Below are 23,726 nucleotides of genomic sequence, written 5' to 3'. Positions count from 1 at the left end.
ATAAAATTAATCTGATACATATTTTTAATCAGAAATAAATTATACTTTTCTTTTTTAAAAAAATTCTTGAAATAAAGAAGTAATTTCACAAACATAAAATTCACATCTTTTCAGAATCTTGCATTCAGTATTATTAATTTTTTTTGAAACATATAAAATAATAAAAATAATAAAAATAATTAAAAAAATGATATAATCTGTCCAAAACTTGATAAGAATGTATTTTACAAGTTTTTTTTTTTTTTGAATGAATGAATGAATGAATGAATGAATGAATAGCTTAAACTGTAAGTTTTATTTTTAGAAATTCAGAAAAAAATTATTTTAATCCTTTGGAAACAAATCACCAAATTAATAGAAAACAAGCCTTTGGTTTTGCAAGTTAGTGAGAACACATTAAATACAACCTTTTTCAACAAACTACAAGTAGACATGTGGATACTTATAACATTAAGCTATGTAACTACAAAATTCAACAAAGCATCAACCATCATTAGTGGTAATAAGTTTATCTAACACATTGGGAACTTAATTTCAACCAATAAGGCTCTTATATTTGTAACTTGAGGTATTTGTAAAATTAAATAAACTTGAGGGATTTAAACTCGAGGTATTTGTAAAATCAAATAAGTAAGAGTTTAGCAGTGATATTTTTAGGACCACTCAAAATATTAAATCCAAAGTACCATTTTTTAAATTTTATTACCCTTTAATATTATTCTTTGATTGAAATTATAATTTCTTTGGTATGGAGTCAAAGAGGGAAGAGAATTAAGGCAAGCAAGGCAGTTTTTGATATTTCATTGGCCCCTCTTTTGATATTTGGATTTCAAAATCACTACTCATATTTCATTGGCCCCTCTTTTGATATTTGGATTTCAAAATCACTACTCAGATGGGTGATTTGGTGAAGTGTCAAGTGATATCTCAAAATATCACTTGATACTTTGAGATCTCATCACAAGTGAAATATCACCCAAAAAGGCCAAATTTAAATCCCCTTATTAAGAATATAGAGTGGGATTTCATTTTATGAATAAAGAAGTACAAGACTATTCCCTCAGACCATCAAGCACAGCCAAGTGGACTAGTTGCATTTTGCAAAGTGATTTATTAGAATAAATAAATAAAATGGTAACAAACCAAGTGGAGATAGTGCTTAGTCAATCCCCTCACTTCTCTTTGTTCTCTCAGGGGTGGACTTGACCCAGCCACAGGAGTTTCAAAAGCAATTCCCTACCCATAGAGAGTTAAAATCCATCATCTCATGAAGTAAAACTAACAATGTATTGTTACTTAATTGATTAATTAATTAATTAAATTGAATAGTTGGTGACATTCAAACAGCGTGCATTTGGGAACCAGTCAAGAGCCAACACAAGGCTGCCTAGGAGTGCACAATAATCTATGAGCAAAGCCAAGCTCCCAAAAATAATTGGGAAAAATAAAAGAGGGCGGCTGGTTTCTCATAAAGATTGGATGGTACCAAAGCATAAGAAGAAGAAGAATAAAGGAATTAGGGGCTGGAAAAGTTGCACCCCTAGGAATGCGTCTAGGCCAAGGAGACAATTCCGTGCATAATTGGCAGTCGCACTGCATGACGGTTTCCAAGTGGATGAGCTGGAATTTTTCTCTCTGCATGTTGGAATATGCAGTGCTCGAGTCGGAATCTGTCGAGTGCATGGTCATACGTGGCATAATGGATGAACCCCATCCACTTGTATGCTGGTGCATGGATTCTACATCCATTCAATTGGATGACTTCTCTCCTTCCTTCCTTCCTTCCTTCCTTCCTTCTTTCCTTCCTTCTATGGTGTAATTAATATAGAATTATGCTCTAATGTGCATTGTTCTTTGGGTACTTGGAAAGGGCACTCGGATTATTCAAGACCTATTTTAGCGGAGGAGATTATAGACAACCCAACCCATGAAAAAAGTTTTGGCAAATCTTAATAGAGGATTATTGAGAGATTCTATCCTTAATACCCATGCCGTTCTTAGATTCATCGATCTTAGTGAAACATTTTAGATTCATTATCACATACAGACTTCAAAATTAGATTAATAAAACAGATAAATATACGGATAATTAAAAATGAGGGTCCCATAGTTTACAGGCTTTGCTTGGTTGGGGGTTTGAATGTGGTCAACGTGGTAACACATGCATCACATTCTTCAAGGTTATCATCATTTCCATTTGAAATAATGAATTTAATAAACAAATTTTTTTTTTAATTTTTTAATTTTTAAGATATTGTAGAATAAGCTTTGTTAAACAATGTAATAACTTATCATCATTGATAAAGTGTTGGTTATGATATATTGGAATTTTGCCACAAAAGAGGTGCCCCCTGCACATGAGGCTGTGTGTCCCCTGGAATGAGCTACTATGGGAGTGCACTAGATTTCATTTGGAGCAGAGCAATTAGAGAGCTTTGAGGGAGTGGAGTTTTTCATGTCCTTAATTTGGGATAGAATTGGTAAAAGTGTCAAAGCCTGCCTATGGAATTATCAAAATTAAAATCATTGATTCTAAGGGTCATTTAAAAGCTTTGGCCAAGGGTGGCTTCTAATTTATATTTAAATATATAGAGAGCATTAAACCTTTTTTTTTCTTTTTTTTTCTTTTTAATAACATAACTGTAACTATGATATGTATGTTGTGCAAAAACGCAATGGTGGTATTGTGTAAATATGTATAGCAATTACAAGTAGAGTGACAAAAAATGTGCACCCATTTATGGACGTCAAACATATATATATATATATATATATATTTATATATTGTATTAAGAATTTTATAATAATAATAATAATAACATTTTTTTATTAATTAGACAATTTAACTTTTATTACAATTTATAAAGCATATTAAATGATATTAACTTATCACATTAAAAACTAGAAAAATGGGGATTTTAATACAATCAAAGTTTTCATTTTTACTATTTTACTTTATCAATTTTTTACTTTATGGTAATTTTCATGTTTTTATTTAAATCTATGACAAAAAGTAATCACAATCACTAATCATGATAATATAGAATCTATATTATCTTTGAAAACTAAATTCAAATATCAAACTTGTTGTAAAATATATTTATAATTTTGTGTTTTATAGTATTGATTAATTACGTAATTTGATCATATCATAAAATATTTCTAACTTACAGTTGATTACAATGACTCATCAACTAATACATGCAATATCAATTTTAAAATATTTCTTTAATCTAAGAACATGTATATACAGAAAAAAAAAAAAAAAAGAAAAAAGAGAGAATTAAGTTACACATAAAAAATCAGAAATAAATTCAAAATTGTTAAATGTACAAGTTTTTAAAAGAAAATTAGTAAAATATTTATTTGGGTTTATTCGTAATATTTTCTAATATTTTAGAATATACTCACTAATTTTAAAAAAATTACCAATGTAATATAATAATTCTATATCAAATTTTAATTTACATTGCATGTGTTATATATTAACAATAAAAAGATTTAATATTATTTTCCTTTGGAAAAAATATAATTATCTAGAATTCAAAAAATCTTACACATTATCTATCAAGAATCATTTGTGAATGGTTATATTGTAAATTTTAAACAATAAATATTAACTTAATTTTTTTTTAAATTTTTTATTACTGTAAATTATAATTTAAAATTTTAAAGTAGATTATATTTTTATTTTTATTGATAATTATTAATAGTATTTTTTGGCTAATTATTTTTGCATTAGTTATGTAATTTTTATATAAAAAGAGCCTTTTGATGTATCTTTTAGCGTCTTGGTACCTTATTATTGTATCTTTGATTCTATTTTATTTCAGAAATATATTGATTCAAATAGAACATTTTTAATTTTATTTATTTATGGTAAGATTGTAAATTATTTACAACAGTGTATTACATTTATATCTATATCTTTATATATATATATATATATATATATATATATATGCTTGCAATTTTTTTGATTGAAACATGGATGCATCTTTATATGCTATTGTAGCGATTTGATCAAATTTCTAAAATTTATTTATTTATTTATTTATTTATTTATTTTTATTTTAGAGAATCCAGAATTTTCTCTAAGCTAATTCAATGACTTTAAATATAACTAACATAAGCTAAATAATACTAACATAAGTTACCCATTAAAATGTTAATTTTCTAAAAAAATAGAAGTAAAATAAAAAACTTTCGTGATATTCTTTTAGAAGTTCAAAGCCACCTTTATTTATTCTAAAGCAACTATAGTTTTCTATCTAAAAAAAGTATATTACAAATTTTTTAATCTACCAATTTTCATATTGTATTTTTATAATATTTTAATTATTATATCAATAAAATACATCATTTTCTACTACCACATGAAAATTTATTGGAAAAAAATGCCATGGTTATTATCAGTTTTAGGTCATAACTTACAATTTTTTAGAGTACAAAATATAGGATAAGGCCAAAAAATATGATAAGAAAAAGCACACACTCACACACATAATTTAATTTGGAAGAAGAAATCTTCATTTTTACATTAAAATTTTACAATAAAAAAATGTCAAAATAATATTTAAAATAATTCACCAACTACAAATGAGATAACAAAACTTCCTACATTTTTTTATTTCCCAACTTAATTTTCTTTGCATTAAAAGAAAATCCCAAATTTAAAAAATATATATCCACAACCAGTCCAAAAAGAAATTCACTACTCATTATAAATCGAAGTTACGCCCATAGTCTTCTTAAAACCAGCTGTGCGTCGTGTCATTGTGGAAACCCCATATCATATGTACAAACCCAATGCGTCCGTATATAAACCGACGTCTAATCCCCGCCAATCGCTCCGACCAATCAGAAACCGGCGTGCGGCGATGAATGCCTTTTTTCTTTCTTTTTTTTTCTTTTTTTTTTTTGTTGTGGATGTTTTCATGGGATTTGGGTGATGTTGCCATTGATTTGTAGGAGGAAAAGGGGCAGGGTGCGTGCTCGGTTGCTTTCCCATGTTGTACTGTAGTGCAGCATGAGAGATATTTACGTAGCGTCCGCAATTCCCACGCACTGGAAGGATGCCATCTTCGAGCGAGAGAGAGGGAGAGAGAGACACAGAGACAGAGCAAGAGAGCCACACGGACGTCGTCAACGGAGTGGGTGCCGTGGGGGGATTGGGTGAGCGGCGGCTTGGATTGGTGGGGGCCCAGCTCCGCGGTTGCACATTCCCATCCACTGGGTCTCTCTCTCTCTCACTCACATTTCTGCGCTCGCACCGAGGAGGAGGAGGAGAAGATGGAGGAGGGCTGTGCGAATCCAATCCCCCCAGCCTACATTCCATTCCCCTGCGTGCTTCCTCTCGTGAGAACAGAAACAGCTGGTGGGGAATCATCCCCTTTGCTTGCCATCCTTTTATTCTATTCGCATCCTGTATTTTGCACCCCAAATCACATCGCTCTTCCTTGAAACTTGCGTTTGTCGCTCCATCGATTCCTCTTGTGGTAGGTACGTTTTGTCAACACTATGTTTCTCCGGCATTGCAGTCTCACTGAGCTGTACTCGTATCCTTGTTCTCTTCTGAAAATAGAGAAGTGAGAATTGGAGGAAGGAGAAGTAGAAGTAGCAGCAGCAAGAGAGAGATAAAAACTCGACGTAGATGGGGACTTCATCCCCTTTCATCCCGTGTACTATTTTGTGGGTGGCCGTGAGGTTGGTTCGCCCACATCCCTGAATCCTCTCTGCGGTGGCAAAACCTCGTGACGAACTTAACTACTCAAATTCCTTTTATCCATCACATGCTGCTGTGATCCCTCCTAAAAGGAGGCCGCACAGCAGCGCAAGCCAAGCGACCCCTCCAGCTATTGCTCTGCAGGTGCCGAGGCAACAAAACCCCCGGATTTGTCTGCGAAAGCATGAAAGGATGAAAGCAAGGCTCCCGCGTATGCTCCGCAACAAGTACCGATTGCACGTGCTCTTCTAGAATGAACCGTTCAATCTGGAATTCGAGCACATAATTTTGTACGCTTCAAAAGTCGGAAAACAAATATCAATTTTAGGCACTCAGTACAGTGTAAATGTCCAGTATCTACTCTCGAGTGTACCATTTGTGTTGGGACTAGAAAATAATATGGGCCAGTAACTTATGCTTTTTTGCAAGGACCTTCGGTGGCTCCCACAGAAGCACAAAATGAGCATTCATTGAATGCAGACCTTTCACATGCAGAGAGTTTTCATGTGAGCAAGGAGTTCTTTTTCTGGATGCCTACCCCTGATTAATCTCCAGGTTCTCATACTCATTCCAAAAACATATAATGAGAATATATTCAGAAACTTTGTTTTGCGTTGAAGAGGAAAAAGGTGAGTTGTAGCGTTGTTTAGAGCATGGGTCCGCAAGGTTTATATACATAATGTTCAGCCTTGGAAACTTGGTGCTGAAAATTACCACCATTTTTTTCAAGACTACTGTTGAGTTTCGGCTTGTTAGACTGCTGTATCAGACGCCTTTCAATGCGCTCTGGAACAATTTTGATACGGTTATCTGTTTTCTCATTCTTTGTGACTTGTAAATAAAAAGAATATGATAAAACATTAAATTAAATTAAATTAAAAACTCCGAAGTATCACCAGCAAAATCATTGGACAGAGAATGACCGCAGCACATTACACACAACTTGTCAATCACGCTTCCGAATCGCAGGAGTCGAGCACAGTTTGCATTTCCAACTCTTGAACGCTTGATTATTGTTCATTTTTACTGTAGTGTCCGACTACTTGGGCTTGAACGAGAGCGAAAGAACTTTAGACAGCTTGTACTTTCCCCACAAGCGTCACCATGATTTAGAGGTGACGGCTAATTGTCGAGCTGAGGCTTCTTACAACGTGAAAGTTGACAATGCTAGTGACAGAGCGTCAGGATCAACAGCTTCGTTAAAGGACTCATTTATCATACTCAGTCAAGCTGCATACATGAAAATAACAAGTTGCTCATAGTAAATGGCATATGGAGATTCAACTGGTCAAGCTAGATTTGACTCAAGGGTATCGATAAAAAAACTGCACGCATCCCCAAAACTTTCTAGAAAATTGCCACCATTCTGCACCGATTTATGCTTGCGCATGCATGTGCCGCAAAATTTCTGAGTTAGGTCTTCATTTTAGTTACCAAAAAGATTGATGCATTCCTATCATCATTCCCTCGATGAAGTGGACTTTAATGAAAAAACAAGTATTTATTTTAATATGCTTCCAGTGACAAGGATGGGAAAGAGAGGCTGTGGCTAAGTTGTGGGAAGTCTGAATTAGTAAATAAATCATTTATGACTAGCGGGGAGGTGCAATTGGGTTAGCATAAAAGGGAAGAAGAGAGGCTCAGTTAAGGAATTTGAGAAGGGCAAAGGGAAATAATCTCGCTCGCGCACTCTCTTTCTCTCTCTCTCTCTCTCTCTCTCTCTCCCTTAAGCTCTCTGCGCATACTGGAGAGCCGCAACGACAGTGTTCCGTCTGAGTTTAGCGGAGGGTACTTGAGCGAGTGGTGCTACAATTAGCGGTTCTGATCGATCGAGTTGAAAGAATGTGAGTGTCCGGGGGCTGCCGTAAGATTTCCAACTAGACTGAGGAACAGTGATGCAAGGAGAGCGTGACATCGAATACTCGTCACATGCTCGTCGGCTAATTGCATACGCCATCACCTTTTGAAGCAGATACTGCAGCAGACAGACAATCAGTCGCGGCTGCAAGATCTCAGCTCTTGAGGCTAATATCAGAGCATGCTGATCACCGAACTGTTGGTTGCTGATCACGTATTGCCGTTCTGATTCTGATAATTGCGTCGATTGCTCGTCGTGTCCGAGAGGTACTTGAAAGTAAAGATTGATCCTAGTTGTGTGTTGATTGTAGTTGCTGTGGAGAGGTGAGGAGGGTGGGAATCGCGGTTTCAGTGTCACGATGTGTGGTGGTGCGGCGGGCGAGTGATGAGCAATTGAGGCAACAGCTGCGGTGTTATCGTGAGTCTAGGCAGGGGTTGCTGGTTTTGTGGTTGTAATTGAGAGCGTTTGACTGGTATAAGAGATGGTGTTGCAAAGTGAGGCTCATAATGAGCCGAGTGCCATGGGCAGCAATTGTCCATGTGTGCCGGTGCGAGTGACGGCGCGGGCGTCCTCGTCGGAATCGCTGGAGGTTGCTAGAGCTAGTGTGAAGAAAGGCCCCGCCGCCAGTGGACAGCGGATTTGGTACAACATGATGCACAAGCTTCGGGGAGGGCCAAAGAAGACTGGAGGATTGGGCACCTACAGCGGCGTTCTCATTCCGACATGCGAGAATATGTGGGGTAGGTGACCCCGTTTCCTCATGAGAACCACCGTTCCATGTTTCCATGCATGTTTGTGTAATTTTGATTTGCATGCATGGCATTCGGAGTTTTGGGTACGACATCCTCGCAATTGCGCGATTGAGCCAGCATTTCTAATCGAGCTACCAATGTGCTTTGTGTGCAGGAGTGTTGATCTTTTTGCGGTTTTTCTACATCGTGGGTAGTGCAGGAGTCTGGCAGACTTTCATCATCGTTTTCGTCTCCTTCCTCTGCGCCATGCTTACCACCATGTCGTTGAGCGCCATTGCAACGAATGGGAAAATTGAGCAAGGAGGGACTTAGTGAGCCAATTTAAACTTTTATGCTGAGAAATTCAATTAGGGAATGGAAATGGTGTGCTCTCTTTATTCATATCAGGAGATTCATGTTGTGGCGTTCATTGCTATGCCACCTGTTTAGCGAACTCCATGTTCGGTGAGATATTTACAAATAATATTAATATGTGACAGTTACCTCATCTCGAGAGCCTTGGGACCAAAGCTTGGTGGAGCTGTCGGATTGCTGTACTATATTGGAGTAGTTCTGCTTGCAGTTTTGGAGGTAATACCACATTTCTTACGTGTCTGATCATGAGGTTACTCAAACTTAACGAACGAAGAAGAATAAAATGTCAAAAAACATCAAAGAAAGAACATAAAAACACGAAGAAAATTTCTCCTGCAGGGAAAACTGCAGAAAGCAATTTAACAAATAACTGCAGTCTTCAGTGCGGTTCAGTATTTGAGACGCACATCAACATCAAAATAATTTGAGATGCACACTTTTTCGTAGAGCTAGAAGCTGAGCAAGTTTTGGAATTGTGGGGGATCCTTGCTACCAGCGCCAAGTGCAATTCTCGTTGTAACCCTCTTAAACGAGGACTGGGGAAGCATAGAATGAGCTTGATAGTAAGGAACTTGACAGTCCTGATCCTTCATAAAGGTGACCCTTTACTTTTCTCATTTCAACAGCATCATTTGAACAGTCTTCGTTGCAGTAAAGAAAGTAGTTTAAACTTGCGACTACACTGTATAACCTAGAAAGAGGCCTGAAAAGGAGATTATATTAGCTCAGAAGCAGCGACCAGTTTGAACACAGAATTAGTAGGATTTTCCATGAGGCCAAAGAACAAGACATCCAATTCAATAGGGTTTCTGTGCTTTCTTGTGGGTCGAACTGGTTCACAATTCACGCATTAGGATTGTCAATAGCCCACGAATATAAAGACACGCTTAGGATCTCACAATTGATTTTGCTCATGTAAGTGTAATGTTACGGTGACGCGATGGCAGGGATTGGGATCAGTGGAGATGTTGATGTTCACCTTCCCACAGCTCAACTTTGTGTCGGGAAACCGAATCATAGGCGCGATTGTCCTGCTCATACTTGGTGTACTCGTAAGTTTTTGAAAGAAAAGCTTTGATTTATCAACTTACTCCTCAATGCCTTTTTTACATGGCAAGGGCAGTTTATTTACTAGGGAGACCTTCAAGATGATCTTCTCTGCTTCCGGGATGTCACAGAAACAAAAAATAAACTGAGGAACTATGGGTGTAATGTGATTGATGCAGGTATTTTTTGGAATCAAGTTCGTTTCAAAGCTGGGGCTCATCTTCTTCGCTGTTGTCCTTTACACAATGCTTTCTTTCTATTTAGGTTTGGGTTTGGCTCCCCGAGGAGCCCACCCACCATCTCTTACTGGTCTTTCCTGGACTACATTTAAAAGCAATTGGAGCCCTGGATACCCAGAGGGAAAGTCTTTCTCCACAGCTGTAGCTCTCTTTTTCCCTTGTTTCACTGGAATTTTGAGGTACTTCAATATTCCAATTGAACGGTTCTCTTGGTTTTCCGTTTAAGCTCAATCCACTGAAGAGCTTTAGCTCTGATATTGCTTCAAGTAATTAAGTAAATTTTCTTGGTTAGTAATCACTTTTATCTCTGCAGTGGAGCCGATCGGGCAACCAATCTTCGACGACCAGAGAAGTCGATTCCTCAAGGAACATTGGGCGCTGTGGTGGTCAGTTTTGTCATGTACATGTCCTACATGGGATTATGGGCAGCAGTAGCAAAGCGAGATTATCTTCTGGGAAATATAGGTGGCGGTGATCATGCCATGCTTGACGTCGTCAGAGAAATATCTTTTCCTGTGGCAATTTTGACGGAACTTGGTATCGCTATAGCTGCCATTGCGCAAGCCATGCAATGCATCATCATCTCTCCTCGCTTACTTCAGGTGATTGCACTTACTGGAAGTATTGTACGCCAACGTTATATATTTTTAAGAGGTTTTCTATTCCTTTCTAAATTTCACATCAGTAATGACCAGGAATATGTTCCACTGTTTGTGTGTAATTCAGGCAATTGCTGCAGATGGAGTAGTTCCATTCTTGGGACCAATAGCCACCATTTCAAAGAATGGGGAACCTAAGAAGGCTTTGATGGTTACCACATTGCTTTGCATTGTCTTTGCAATGATTGGAAGCTTGAATGCGGTGGCTCCATTGGTCTCTATCTGTTTCCTAACTTGCTACGCCGCACTAAACCTCTCATGTCTTGTTCTCTCCGTGGTCAACGCGCCCAGGTAAGAAAAACGCCAACCAACTTGAATTTTCTCTGGTCACAAGGTTGTTGATGTTTTTAGGAAAAATATGGAACTTGTCACGTGAAGATTGATACAGATCGGTAAACTCATGTTGTGCTGTGCAGTTGGAGGCCAAAGTGGAAGTATTATCACTGGTCGGCCGCCCTTGTCGGGTTTGTGGCATGTGCAGCAATGAATTTTGTGATTGTATGGTACTGGGCTTTGGTTGCCATGGTTTTCTTGGTGTTCATTTACGTCTACATTGACTATCGCCAGGTAGCTCCTTCTTTCAAGTGTCATTCAACCTTACAATCATATTTTCTTATTCACTAATAAACATATGCTAGTCATGATGCGACTTTTTCACTTGAAACTGGAAACGTGAAGTATTGAAAAAAATGCAGGAAACTAAGATGATTGTTAATTGGAATTTTGCAGGTTGAAGTGAATTGGGGTACAGGAATAGGAGGATTGTGTCTTCAAATTGCAGTACGGGGGATTTTGTCTGTTGGAGAAGAGGCACGCTACACCGTGAATTGGCGGCCTCAGCTCCTTTGTCTTTCCAAGCCTCGAACCTCATGGACCGACAATAGCCACTCGGACCACGAGTTTCTCTTCTTCACGTCCCAATTGAAGAAGGCATGTTGCATTCTCTCTCGCTCTCTCTCTTCTAGTTATAATCATCAGGTACGTAATTTTTCTTATATTTTTGTAAAGTATGCTTATGAATTGTTGCTTGGAAATCACAGGGACAAGGGTTGTGTGTGGTGACGGTCATTCTTGAGGGCAAAGTAGAAGAAATGACAGCTCAGGCATCTGCGGAGAAGGTAACATCCTTGTTTGTTGTAACTTGATGCCATTCCGCTTAAAGATGTTCACCATTTGAGTAGTGAATTTCATGCTTCATTGCCGGTTTGGATCTGAAATGCAAGGGCTCCCTACTCTACAAAACGCTACAATAAAAAGTAGAATAATCTTATTATGTGTGTTGGCAGATTGAGTTGGAGAATCGAATGGCCGAAGCAAAAGTAACTGGGTTTGGAAGAGTACTTATTGCACAATCGTACCGTGCGGGCAAGACTTACGCCATTCAGTCATCAGGATTGGGTAGTTTAGAGCCCAACACTTTGGTTCTTGGATGGCCCACAAAGTGGCGTGACGAGGGACATGATGATAATGCTGAGGTAAATTTTGCCTTCTCCACTAACCATAAATTGGTTTCATCCATTAAGAAGGTTCTCAATTGTCGCTACTAAGATGTAGCACTGCAGTATGATTGATATTTTCTTTGGCCACTCTTATTTTTTTACACTGTCGTGGTTACATATGTGCAGATTTTATTGGAGACATTAACTGAATGCCGAGCAGTAGACAAAGCTGTTTTGTTGTGTATGCACTTGGACCGGTTTCCTGGGAAGGAGGAATTTCAGGAAGGATTCATTGATGTTTGGTGGATTGTCCATGACGGAGGGTTGCTACTGCTCCTAGCTCATCTTCTGCGGCAGCACAAGATCTGGCGCAAATGCAAACTTCGTGTGCACACTGTGGCTGAGAAGCTTGATAACTCCCAAGTGGTGAAGAAAAATCTGGAGAGACTTTTGGAATTGGTGAGAATCTCTTATTCTTTAAGGACTCATAGACTTTTATTGTCGGCATTAGTATAATATGCCCCACAAACTATGAAAACACATGCTTCATCTGTAAGTTGTTCTAAATGCTGTTTGACATAACTATTCTTGGATTTGGCAGGTGAGAATCAAGGCTGAAGTTCAGGTATTAGAACTTGATGAGTCGTGCTTGGCACCATACACGTTTGACTACACCATTCGAGTACAGGAAGCTAGAGCTTTTGCTGAGGAAGTTGCCAACTATCGGTAAGATAAATTTTCCACATTGTTTTAGACTTGTGAAGCCACTTGTAGACATGTAAACAACCCGTGTCCTGGCTAGGCTACTCCACAATGGCTTTTGCAAGTCTTTATTTGAAATATTTGTATATATCATACATTTGTATCGTCCCGCTAAATTTTAGGGTGTACAAGGACCCATCCACTTAGGCAAATGTTTGACTACAGGAAGACTATCGAACATAGAGGAAGTGACAGTCCCGGAAACTCAAAACGGCGGACTGAGATTCCAAAACTAGGAGAGAAACCGAAGGAAAATCCTAAATCCAAGGAAAAGGGATTGCCAAGTTTTCAGCTTAGTGAACTTGAAGGAGTCAACCATTCAAGGCGTCGGGATCAATTGCGGCGAAATCCGCCGAGTAAGATATTCTCAAGATTAGATTACTCATTTTGTAGATTTAATGTAAACGTGAAGAAACAATCTGAGCAGTAGTTTATACAAAGTTTGTACATTATACTATCACGTTGACACAGTTTTAAATATCCTATTTTCAGGTCCAAGCGCTGGAAAAGCATCTCCAAAACATAATTCTAAGGCCACCGATCATATAGACGATGTTATACTGAGTTCCAACAACTCACAGCCACAGTCACATAATATCATGCCATCTTTCCTTCCATCCTCTCCGTCTCGGACTCCTGTCATATCCCCTTCACCTTCCAAGAGGAAATCCAACCAGACGCCAGCTTGCGGAGAGCTTGAGTCAAACCCCAGCTCCTTAGGAGAATTGGGAACATGGAGGAAGCCTAAGAAAACGACAAAATGGGCTGACGGAGGCGAGGCATCTCTGGAAATTGTAGTCGACGATGGTCGGCATGGGCTTGACACTGTCGAAAGCAACGAGGTAAGAATTCAGACAAAGCCCTCCGTTTAGTCATCTCTCTTGCCAAAGTTGTACTGGAAACCATTAACCAAAATATTTGGTGATCTGCAGGACGAATCAGACCATGATGATACAACACACAACACAAGGCAATTTTACCCAGGCTCTCCTGCAGGCAACCCTGAAACGTCCGAGGACATGGTTGAACCCATGCGAAGGACATGGGAAACGTTTAGCCAGAGTTACTCTCCCAAGAAGTTGAACGATATCATTCTAGAGCAATCCAAAGACGCCCAACTGGTTCTCATCAACCTTCCAGACCATTACAAGGGCATTTCACCGCACCGGTACATGGAGTACTGTGAAGAGCTGTGTGAGGGCTTGGACAGAGTGCTCCTGGTTCACGGTACCGGCAAGGAGCTCTGGGGTGGGCAAGCTCATCTCGGGCTGTAGAAAAGTTCTTTTTAAAACGTGTGCGTTCTAATGGGTCGTAATGTAAATGTCGAATACTCGTCGGGTGCATTATCAGCAGTTTAAATGGTTTGAATGCTTCAACTGTAACTTATGATGATTACTGTAACCACCACTGAAATTTGAAATGCAAGCTGGTAATCTAGGATCCGTCACCCTGGTGACGAAGCATTTCAGATTTTATATATCGTATCGAATCCGGAAGTTCCTGGCGATCGAGAACAGCAAGGAGGTTTCTGGAGCCACACGATCAGCTCCACCCCGATACTTCCATACAGCAGTGATCATGCAAGCAGAGCCTACAATTAGACGTCTGAGTGAGTTGAACTTATGTTTTTGATGATGCCGAAAATATCAGAGATTTTTTGAAGAATTCCTTTCTCCAAGTCTGAGTTTAGTTTAATTTGGTTACAGAAATATTCAGAAGGTCCATAACCGGATTATTACACGACGAAACGTTGTGTCGTTGAAGTACCAGTTTCTTAACAAAGTTGTGTCCAGATTACAGTTCTTGAACAGAACTAGAGGTTTTTCACCTTTCGTTTACTTGTTTCATCACCCAATACTGGTATGCCGGAAAATATACCAGATTCTGCATCAAAAGCACTTGGCACCCGTGTTACATATCATGTATGCTGGTGACTACACGTTAATAACTTGCCATGTCAACCACTCACTCAAACTCGTGTAATCTTTTCGCAGTGAAAACCGCACCATTCACCACATAAAATGACCATGTATACCCAGAGTTTGCTAAGTTCCATGATTCGCTGCTTTTGTGAAGTTCGAATTAGCCTGGGTCATAATTCAATCAAAACATAAATTGAAATTTTAAGGTTCTACATACGCATTTCGAGACCGCATCTTGCCTTCAAAGTGTTTAATTCATAGCAAGAATGTCGAGGATATTCACAGTAAGGCCTCACTTCACGTATCAGATACTAAACTCAAATTAATTTGGCACTCATAAAAGCTGGACAATTCTAGTGATATGAAAAGGTAGAACGTCCAAAACAACCTCATATGCAATGTATACAATTTTCTTGAATTATAAACCTTCCGTTATTTCCACAACAGCGAGAAGATCCCTCAAAAATCTCACTAATATGTCACAACTGAGTAAGCCACCAATTCGTCTGCTGTGCAGAGTGGACCTGTTTCCATTAGAAAATCTGATAGTTCAAACACACTAATTCAGCAGTTCATTACCACTTCTTTCTATAATCAAAACTGGATTGATCATAGCGCCACAAGGTTTCTTGGCATGCCGACCTTCTTCAAAGACTTGTCGTCCTCGAACAAACGTAGTGATCACCTTTCCTGAGTATCTGTGGCCTATATACGGCGCCACCTATTTGCATACATATGTTGATAATTAGTTACCCTCTGAACAAAACCACTTCCAAACTTGAGTTGAGAATGAAATAATTGCTAAGCATAACAAGCAAGTATTTTTACCTTATTCTTGAAATAGATGGGATACGTGCTATTGATGAAAAATGATGCCTCGGGATCCCACACAACAATGTCAGCATCCTTCCCAAATTCAAGTGAACCCTGTTAATTCCACAACGAAGTCTACAGTGTTATTCACACAACCATGACTATGACAATCACTTTTTTTTAATGATAAAGAATGTATCTAGAAAGAGTCGAAAAGAATTTCTGGATTCTAGTATAGACAAACCTCTGTTGGTTCCCTTATGTCCTAGAAGGTGGAGAGTCAGGCGTAAATATATCTGATGCAGGGATAGAAATAAATTCAGAGCACCTTGCGTGGAAGGTTGACCATCTTGGCTGGCACCGTGCTCCACCGTTTGGACAGTTGCTCGATAGTCATGCCTCGGGCATGCCCATGACTCCATGTAGCTGGCAATGAAAACTGCAAAAACGTAACCTCGAATTCAGGGTTTTGTGAGCGTGAAATTTTGCACCTCTTTCTCATTATAGCAGTGATTGCGGCCTTGAGTCTCCAGAACGAACTGGGTTCCAAGATGACATGCTCTATTCTAACAGCAAGGTCCTCTGCTCATGCAAAAGGCGAGGTCAAAATAGCAGAACTTGAAAACTAACCTGGATGCCAGAAATACCTCCCCAAGCCTTCAGAAAATCACCTTCCTCTAATAGCTTCAAAGCTAAAGTAGAGGGTGAATGGTCTGTTGTTATCATGTCAATATCCCCATTCTGCACAGAAAAAGAGGCAAGACAAAAGTCATGCTAGTCTACCCACATTCTGAACAATATGATCACTAGAGTTGAAGCACACCTAATCATTAAGCGTACTTTTTCAAATTTGGTGTGTTACTATTCTTTTTCTCCGTCTCACAAAAGGAACGACAATGCCTTACTCAGATCTGCTGAGATCAGGGCACAGCGACTAATGCCGGTAGAGTTAATCAACCCACATAACAGATTTGCTGTCTAGAAACCAACAGAAGTTGAAAAAACGTTCAAGCATCACAGAATCTGAAAATATTAAATGAATTTCCCACCAGCAAGGCTTTCCACAGAAGTTCTCGGTGACGAGCGTCTCTCAAAGGCGGAGCACATTTATATTGCGTGGCACCTTCCGGTACATCTTCTGCAGCAAAAGAAAGGTAGTGTGGACATGTCTCCACAGTCACACTGGATCCCTCGGCCTTCGCTGCCTATGCAAGCAGCCATTATCACTTCTAATAAACAAAAAGCTACAAATATATATGTTCAAAAACCAGACTTGTCAAAGAGATTATTACTCACGAATAGCATTTACGGTATCAAAAACTTCATGTTCAAAGCATAACTGTCCTGAAAGCAGAGCAAGAATAACTCGTACCTTGACATGATCGAGGGAATCCTCTGCATCAGTTAGATGCACAACATGCACATGAGCTCCCTCTGCCACGCCACCAGGTTTCGTATCTTTTGCCACCTCCATTAACTGTCTTACTCCTTCACGTTCCCTGTACCAACGAACACGACCAATGATTGACTAAAGCTTAAAACTGACCAAGACTTCAACAAATTTTCTGCTACTTGGCAATGGATAGTTAGGTGTCCCACAAAACGTCTATAACTAAAACTTTGACACTTTATGGATCAATAAAGATGACTGAGAACCGTTCTGATAAGCACAGTAGCTAGAAAGAAGGGAGATAATGGGGAACTGTGATAATCGGCTAAAGAAGCAAAGGATAAGCACATTCTATATTATACATTATTTCTGCTCCACAATGAAATTTTATGGTAAGAGGTCAAACTCAAAGAATCGGACTTGAGGAAACCAGGTAAAGTACCATGATAAAGGCCTAGAGCTCAGATATCTCATGTAATCCCGAGCATTACTTTGTGGCTCCCCTGGCATCAAGTCAGAAGGAACGGCAGATGGGTCCGTCACTTCCTGATGCACCAAAACAGGACGTCTATATTTTGCGAGCACTGGTAAAGAAGCCTACCAAAAGCAATCAACAGAGAGGCAAGACTCAGAAAAGGATCCCATTAACAAAAAATAGTAACCATTTATGACTGAGAATTAATATGTAATATTAACTACGACTAAATAAGAAGTTTAAATTAAAAAGCTAATTGAAAAACGAATTCAATGAATCTCTAGTATCTGTAGGTCTAAGAAAAATATGAACACTACACGGTTCGACACAAAATTTTCAGAACAATTTTAATATCACATTAACCACCATCCAACAAGGCAATGACAAATTGTTTCATGACCTACTAACCTTTATTTGTTTAGCAGTAACAGCAGGAAAGTCATCGATTCCTGATGGACACAAGAATGCCTGCAAAAATTCAACCGCAAACAAGTTCCTTATTGATAATCATAATCACAAAAAAATTTAAGTAAAAACTTGACGTGTATGAGCACTAATGATTAAAGAATATCATACTCTTTGTTTTCACCATACTATACACCATGGTTCAGTATGACTGAACAGACACACACACACAGAATAAAAATCAAAACAAAAATAATAACATGATAAAACATGAAGGCAGATTTTCACAGATTAATTACAAACTTATTTTCTGCTATGACTGAAAAAACTAATAAATAAATAAATGACTTTCAATTGCTCTCTAACACTGTACACACAAGTTGCATTGAGATCCTGAGAAAAACATGAACCACACAGCAAAAAGAAGGGAGAAAATTTTCTCTAACCTTAAGGCCTAGAGCACCAGCTTCAAAAAGGTCCTCCAAGACCGATGCATTGTGAGCATTCTCTGGAACCAAGCCTCCCCAAAAACCTGCAAAAGCAATGGGCACACATCAGATATGAAAAAGAAGCAGTAGAGTACCTGCTTCATTTATACATGCTCACCTACTGGTCCACCACTAGCTCAAATAAAAAAATTGCACACAAACTCTTGTGAGAATTAATTTTAATTTGCACATGAGACCAGCGTATCTACGTGAAAAAACATATCGATCACAAGCTAAATCTATCATGAGAGATTTCAGAAGACAATGTGAGTTCCAATGACGGGGAAAATTTAGTTAATCGGGGCAAATATCACTATCTAGCTCAGACACCACTTACGTATCAAGATACTTACCAGTATCCACATAAAGTTTTCCTTTGGCAGCTTCTTTCTAAATACACACTCATGAACATGTGCACATATTTAGTAATTTCACAAAATTATTTAAAGCTCTCATGGTTATAGCATAGATGCAACAGATATTGTGTGGTACAAAGAGAGAAAAGAGAATAGCAGTCAAGTCAACCTTCTCTTCCAAATGCTCTTTTGTTGTGGTAGTGGGATGGTTATTCAAAGGCATATCCACTATCGTGGTTGTACCACCTGAAAAGCACAATGTGGAGAATCATTGCATGCATCATGCTTCATGCATATCAGAACAAACACGAGGAGGCAGGCACCCCTAATTTGTAACAGCCAACATATTGCAATTCAGCATAATCAACAATAAGTTCGGCACAAGGCAAGGAGCCCCAAAACTAGAAAGTGAGGAAAAATCCAGTAAATGAACATACCAGCAGCAGCAGCCATTGTGCCTGTAAGGAAACCTTCCCATTCCGTTCGGCCTGGCTCATTAATATGTACATGACTGCACCAAACATCACCCTCAAGGTCCTAATTATTGCCCATAAATGTTCCATTTTCCTATTTTCAAAGAGATTGTAATCCAAGCCAAACACGTGTAGACAATGACTCGCATTTTAACTGCAGAGAGAGCTAACACACTTAGCAAAAAATTATCTAACCAAAGCATCCATGCGGTAAGACAAGACACAAATTGCTGCATCCAGTACACTTATTCCTAGCGACTGAAAGGGTTAATTATCGTACGCATCAATAAGTCCGGGCATGATGACAGCATTTCCATAGTCCAATACACGAGGTTTCCCTCCTGCGCTCTTAGGTGCTTCACTTCTCTTCGTCATAGAAATAATCCTCTCGCCCTCCACTTCCACTGCAAAACAAAGATTATGTATTTACAGAAACCGCAGCATCAGGGTCGGAATTTGAGACTCTATGCAAGGTTGCAGGACTGTAACCAGCAAACCAACATGCTAGATTTGTATTAACTTCAAACAACTTATTAGTTTCCGAATATTCAGCACTTTTAACCTTTACAAATGGACCGGACCAGATGCAAGCATGCAGATCTGAGGTGTCCAGAAACTCATGCAGGGATCTCCAAGGTTATCAACTAATAAGCTTCTATAATGAGCACAGCATGGTTTATCCTTAAGCATGTTGAATACGAATAGTTTGAAGTCGCTACTATCCATTGCAAAAAGCGAGGAGCAGTAGACAACCTGCATATGGCCCGATCCCTGCAGGAGTTACCACACGCTTGCTATAGAGCACGAAATGAGTTTCAGATAGTAGACTACATCCTTCATTCCGCTGCAAAACCTACCCACACCCAACTCACAAGTCATGGCCATATTCTACAGATCCACGGGTTTAAAACAAGACGAGTACGAAAAGCATCTGGTCTAGTCAAGGCATGTTACACTATTCTGATTGTATTTAAGGACATTACAACTCTTGTGGATTCTTCTAGATTCACAAGAGGGAAAATATCTAATCGTGTAATCAAGGAAAAGGTCTGCCCTTAAAATTACCACCCGACAACTTGAAAATGTCAGCATACAATTTCACTAACAGCATCAAGAAAAAACTGCCACCGCCGGAGACAACGGCATTTGCAAGAGCTTCTGCTGCGGACACTTTCGTACATACCATCCAACTTTTATACGTCTAAACCTTGTGTCGCTTATGATTCTGACCAGTGTATCTCTCGTCGACATCTCCATTCTCAAGACAAAGAACCATCCTGGAAAGACCCTAACATACTCAAACTCAACACCCATAATCCAGATCGGAGCAGCACCAAGCGCGATGTACTCTCACATGAGCGTTTTCGAAGTTGAGGAGGTAGACAAGAGTGCATCCCACTGTGAACACAAATAGAGGGATGTTCCAGCCCCGCAGCAACAAACGAAACAAGTTTCCGGACGCCATATTTCTAGCCAAGAATCGCAACGGCAGAATGGGACATCTCACTGCGAGACGAGAGCTTAAAACTCAAGAGCGAGCACCCCCTGACTCGAAACAGACGAAGTTTCCACGGAATATATGAAAGCTCCAATCCTGCCTACATTCTACCATAGAAAATCAATAAAAAATTCGTATCCCAGCCCGCTGTGTCTATCCTCAATGCTGCGGATATCGTCAAAGGCAGTCAAGGCCAGCACAACTTCCCAGGTGGAAGTCTCTCACCTATGCCACTTGGCTACGAGCTCTCTCAATCCCACGCAATTAAGTCGTTCTCACTGGATAGTAACATCTACTGAGGTATGGGATTCCAAGAACTGCGACAAAAATGAATCTCTGCATCCCTCAGGTAGGGTAGACGGCAGGAGGTGTCATGACTCATATTCTCGCTCGATCTTCAAATCTTCAACTGCTCCTACTTTTGCAAAACCCACGTCAAAAACGTAAATTAGTACTAACCTTGGACCGTTGCATTTGAACAGCACAGGCAAGATAAATTGTAGCCGAGGATACAAGCAAATAGATTCCTACATTGATTCTCGTCGGTAGCTTCCTCCACCTATGCGGCTGGCTGGTCCTATTCCAAATGAAGTCTAGTCCCATCTCATAAGCGTGAAATTTTCCACCGCCTGCTAATTTCCAGGTACTCTGTCAGACATCTTAGTGTGGAGGTGTGACCTCCATATGAGAAGCGAGACATTAGAACCGCAAGAGTACCCTTGACTTGCCTCGCTCTTCCTCTTATCAATTAACTTCTAGGACTTGTTATCAAAAACCTGCAATTGTTGCACAATTGATATGAAAGCATGAAAGCAATATGGATATTATTTGTTGCTAACAAAAGGTGCCAGAAGCCAAGAAAAAGGGCACTTTCCATGTGTTAGTTGGATAAGTCATAGCTTTTGGTATATATAATATGGGATATTCATCACTCTTCCAAAAGAGGGATTTAATTCTCTAATATATCCCTAAAAGTTAGAAACTTATCTTTAGGGAGAAGATTTGTGAAGATATTTGCTTCCATCTACTTTGTGGAACAATACTCTAAACCAATTTGTCATTTCTCAACACATTGTTTAATAAAATGATATTCTATATCCCAATGCTTTATACAACCATGGTGTGTTGAATTCTTGGCAAAAGCAATGGCATTCTGGTTATCTTTATAAATGATAATCCTTTTTGGTTCAAAAATGTCATAATTCCTAAGTACTTCATAAAGCTACAAAGTTTTTCTTATTGCAATAGCCAAGACTGCATATTCTACTTCCATTGACAAAATAGAAACTAAAGATTGTTTCTTGCTTGACCAAGTGATAATTGCCCTGTCCAATATAAAGACATAACCTCCTATTAAACAACGCATCTCTATACAACTTATTCTATTTACATCATTGTAGCCTATAAGTTTTAAATTTTCTTTTTTTCTTCCATATTACAATATCAATTATTTTATTTCTTGTAAGTAATAAAATATTTGTTTAATTCCTTGTCAATGTGAAACATGTGGATATACCATGAATTGAGCAAAGTATTGATAAGCAAATGCAATGTCATATCTTATACCATTTTCAAGGTACAATAATGAACCTAAAGCCTTTTAATATAGCTTTATATCTTTTGCATCCAAAAGATTATCATTCTTATATTTAGTAACATAACTTTGTACCATTAGTGTAGCAATTGTCTGTACATCTTTTATTCCAAATTTCTCCAAATTTCAACAAATGTACTTAATTTAGCTCAAACTAATAGTACCATTTTTCTTATCTTGCAAAAAATAAATACAAAAAAAATTACTATGTTTACTAACGTCTTTCATCTTATGACAAACTTGCAATTCATCTTTGTAAATCACAAAGATCTCATAGTTCTTATTACTAATAAGTACACCATCAACATAAATAATTAATATAAGAATTAGTTCTTCGATATACATTGCTTACAAATAAAGATTTTATTCTAAGCGCTCTCAACCAAGATTTAATAAAGATTTATCTAAACTCTTCTTCTATCTATGTCTAAATTGTTTCAAATCATATAAAGTCTTTAGCAATTGCAACACCTTGTCATGGATATATGCAAGTAAGCTAGAAATTACATGTATAAATAGGTAGAAGTAAGTAAAGGTAGGTAAAAATAAGTTCATTCTACAATATCTGCTATATGAGCTTCTTAGAAGCTTTATAGACACTGCATTGACTTTATAGGTGTCTTTAATTGACTTTTTGGACTAGAAATGTGGTCAAAAAGTTGGCCATGTACCACACATGTTATTAGCTTTAAGACCAAGCTAACTATGTGGCCTACATGTAGAAAAACTTGTCATGTAAGTCAAGGCATGTGTCCTACAAAGTCAACACATATTGGAGGTCCCATAGAACATCACCACGTAGCTCCTAGTTAGATAGTATATATAGAAACAAGAGTGAAATCTTCTTCACTCTTGTCAATTCTTTTCTTACTTTTAGTCTAGTTTCAAGGGTTTCTAGTTTTCTTGTCTTTCGGCAATAGCCATTCCAGTTTCTTTCTTAATATACATATTGAATTATTTCTATTTTGTCATTTTTCTTTGAGAGAAGTCTCACTTGTTTATTTGCTTTTATCAAGTTCTTGTCTTTGACAGATAGACAAGAGTACACTTATAATATCAGAGCTTTGTCTAATCTTCATTAAGAGTGGATTATCCCTTTCTCTTGATAAGACATAAACATATTAGAAGTTGCAGATTACCCTCTTCTAAACTCATATTATCCATAATATTTTCTTTATTCTCAAGTCCTCTCTTCTATTTGTTTTGAGCAATATTAAACATCTTTTTTTCTAAGTGTTATCATGGCAGAACTTGCTGAAATGAAGAGTGTAATGGCACAAATACAAGAGCAATTGGGAGAGTTAATGCTTGCGATGCATCAACTCAATTTACCATGACAATGAACAACAAGATTGGCAGGAAGTGAAGATATAGAAATGATTAGAGTTGCTTCAACATGTGCACCAAATCATATCCCTTCTCCTATGGTGGAACGCCCTTCCAGTGTTAGAGAACCTAGAATTATCCTATCCGAGAA

The 23,726-nt window shown here is 38.3% G+C and overlaps 2 protein-coding genes and 1 long non-coding RNA gene across 6 annotated transcripts; 2 read left to right on the top strand and 1 right to left on the bottom strand.

Moving 5' to 3' along the window:
• Positions 1 to 4,756: 4,756 nt before the first annotated feature.
• LOC141046449 (uncharacterized) lies at positions 4,757 to 6,444 on the top strand. Its single transcript, XR_012219449.2, has 2 exons — positions 4,757 to 5,377; positions 5,585 to 6,444. It is a non-coding gene; the product is annotated as an uncharacterized LOC141046449 (long non-coding RNA).
• Positions 6,445 to 7,447: 1,003 nt separating this feature from the next.
• Positions 7,448 to 14,662, top strand: LOC112294575 (uncharacterized). The gene is made up of 16 exons (XM_024545187.3): positions 7,448 to 8,323; positions 8,490 to 8,646; positions 8,815 to 8,905; positions 9,637 to 9,741; positions 9,916 to 10,154; positions 10,289 to 10,577; positions 10,702 to 10,925; positions 11,051 to 11,201; positions 11,364 to 11,564; positions 11,675 to 11,752; positions 11,921 to 12,109; positions 12,260 to 12,532; positions 12,675 to 12,799; positions 13,001 to 13,191; positions 13,328 to 13,677; positions 13,768 to 14,662. Exons 1-16 carry the CDS (start codon positions 8,065 to 8,067, stop codon positions 14,107 to 14,109), a joined length of 3,264 nt encoding a protein of 1,087 aa, XP_024400955.1. The 5' UTR covers positions 7,448 to 8,064; the 3' UTR covers positions 14,110 to 14,662.
• Positions 14,663 to 15,151: 489 nt separating this feature from the next.
• LOC112294576 (allantoinase) lies at positions 15,152 to 20,641 on the bottom strand. 4 transcript variants are annotated; one of them, XR_016497898.1, is made up of 15 exons: positions 20,512 to 20,641; positions 19,911 to 20,010; positions 19,438 to 19,561; positions 19,122 to 19,195; positions 18,854 to 18,930; positions 18,682 to 18,718; positions 18,287 to 18,372; positions 17,844 to 17,903; positions 17,403 to 17,557; positions 16,943 to 17,069; positions 16,620 to 16,775; positions 16,201 to 16,311; positions 15,815 to 16,009; positions 15,586 to 15,684; positions 15,152 to 15,478 (listed from the first exon to the last, which is right to left on the bottom strand). XR_016497898.1 is itself a non-coding variant. In XM_090243678.1 (15 exons), exons 1-15 carry the CDS (start codon positions 20,341 to 20,343, stop codon positions 15,317 to 15,319), a joined length of 1,482 nt encoding a protein of 493 aa, XP_090099804.1. In that variant the 5' UTR covers positions 20,344 to 20,641; the 3' UTR covers positions 15,152 to 15,316. The 4 variants fall into 4 exon arrangements, 3 of the variants coding, with proteins under 3 accessions (XP_090099804.1, XP_024400956.1, XP_090099803.1); XM_090243678.1 differs by having other exon boundaries at positions 15,899 to 16,009; positions 20,341 to 20,641; XM_024545188.3 differs by having other exon boundaries at positions 15,899 to 16,009.
• Between the last annotated feature and the right edge of the window lie 3,085 nt (positions 20,642 to 23,726).

The sequence above is a fragment of the Physcomitrium patens genome, chromosome 17 (assembly GCF_059467195.1).
Source record: "Physcomitrium patens ecotype Gransden chromosome 17, ASM5946719v1, whole genome shotgun sequence".
NCBI classification, from domain to species: Eukaryota; Viridiplantae; Streptophyta; class Bryopsida; order Funariales; family Funariaceae; genus Physcomitrium; species Physcomitrium patens.
The sequence above is the reverse complement of the archived record's forward strand: the minus strand, read 5'-3'. Positions and strand labels throughout refer to the sequence as shown.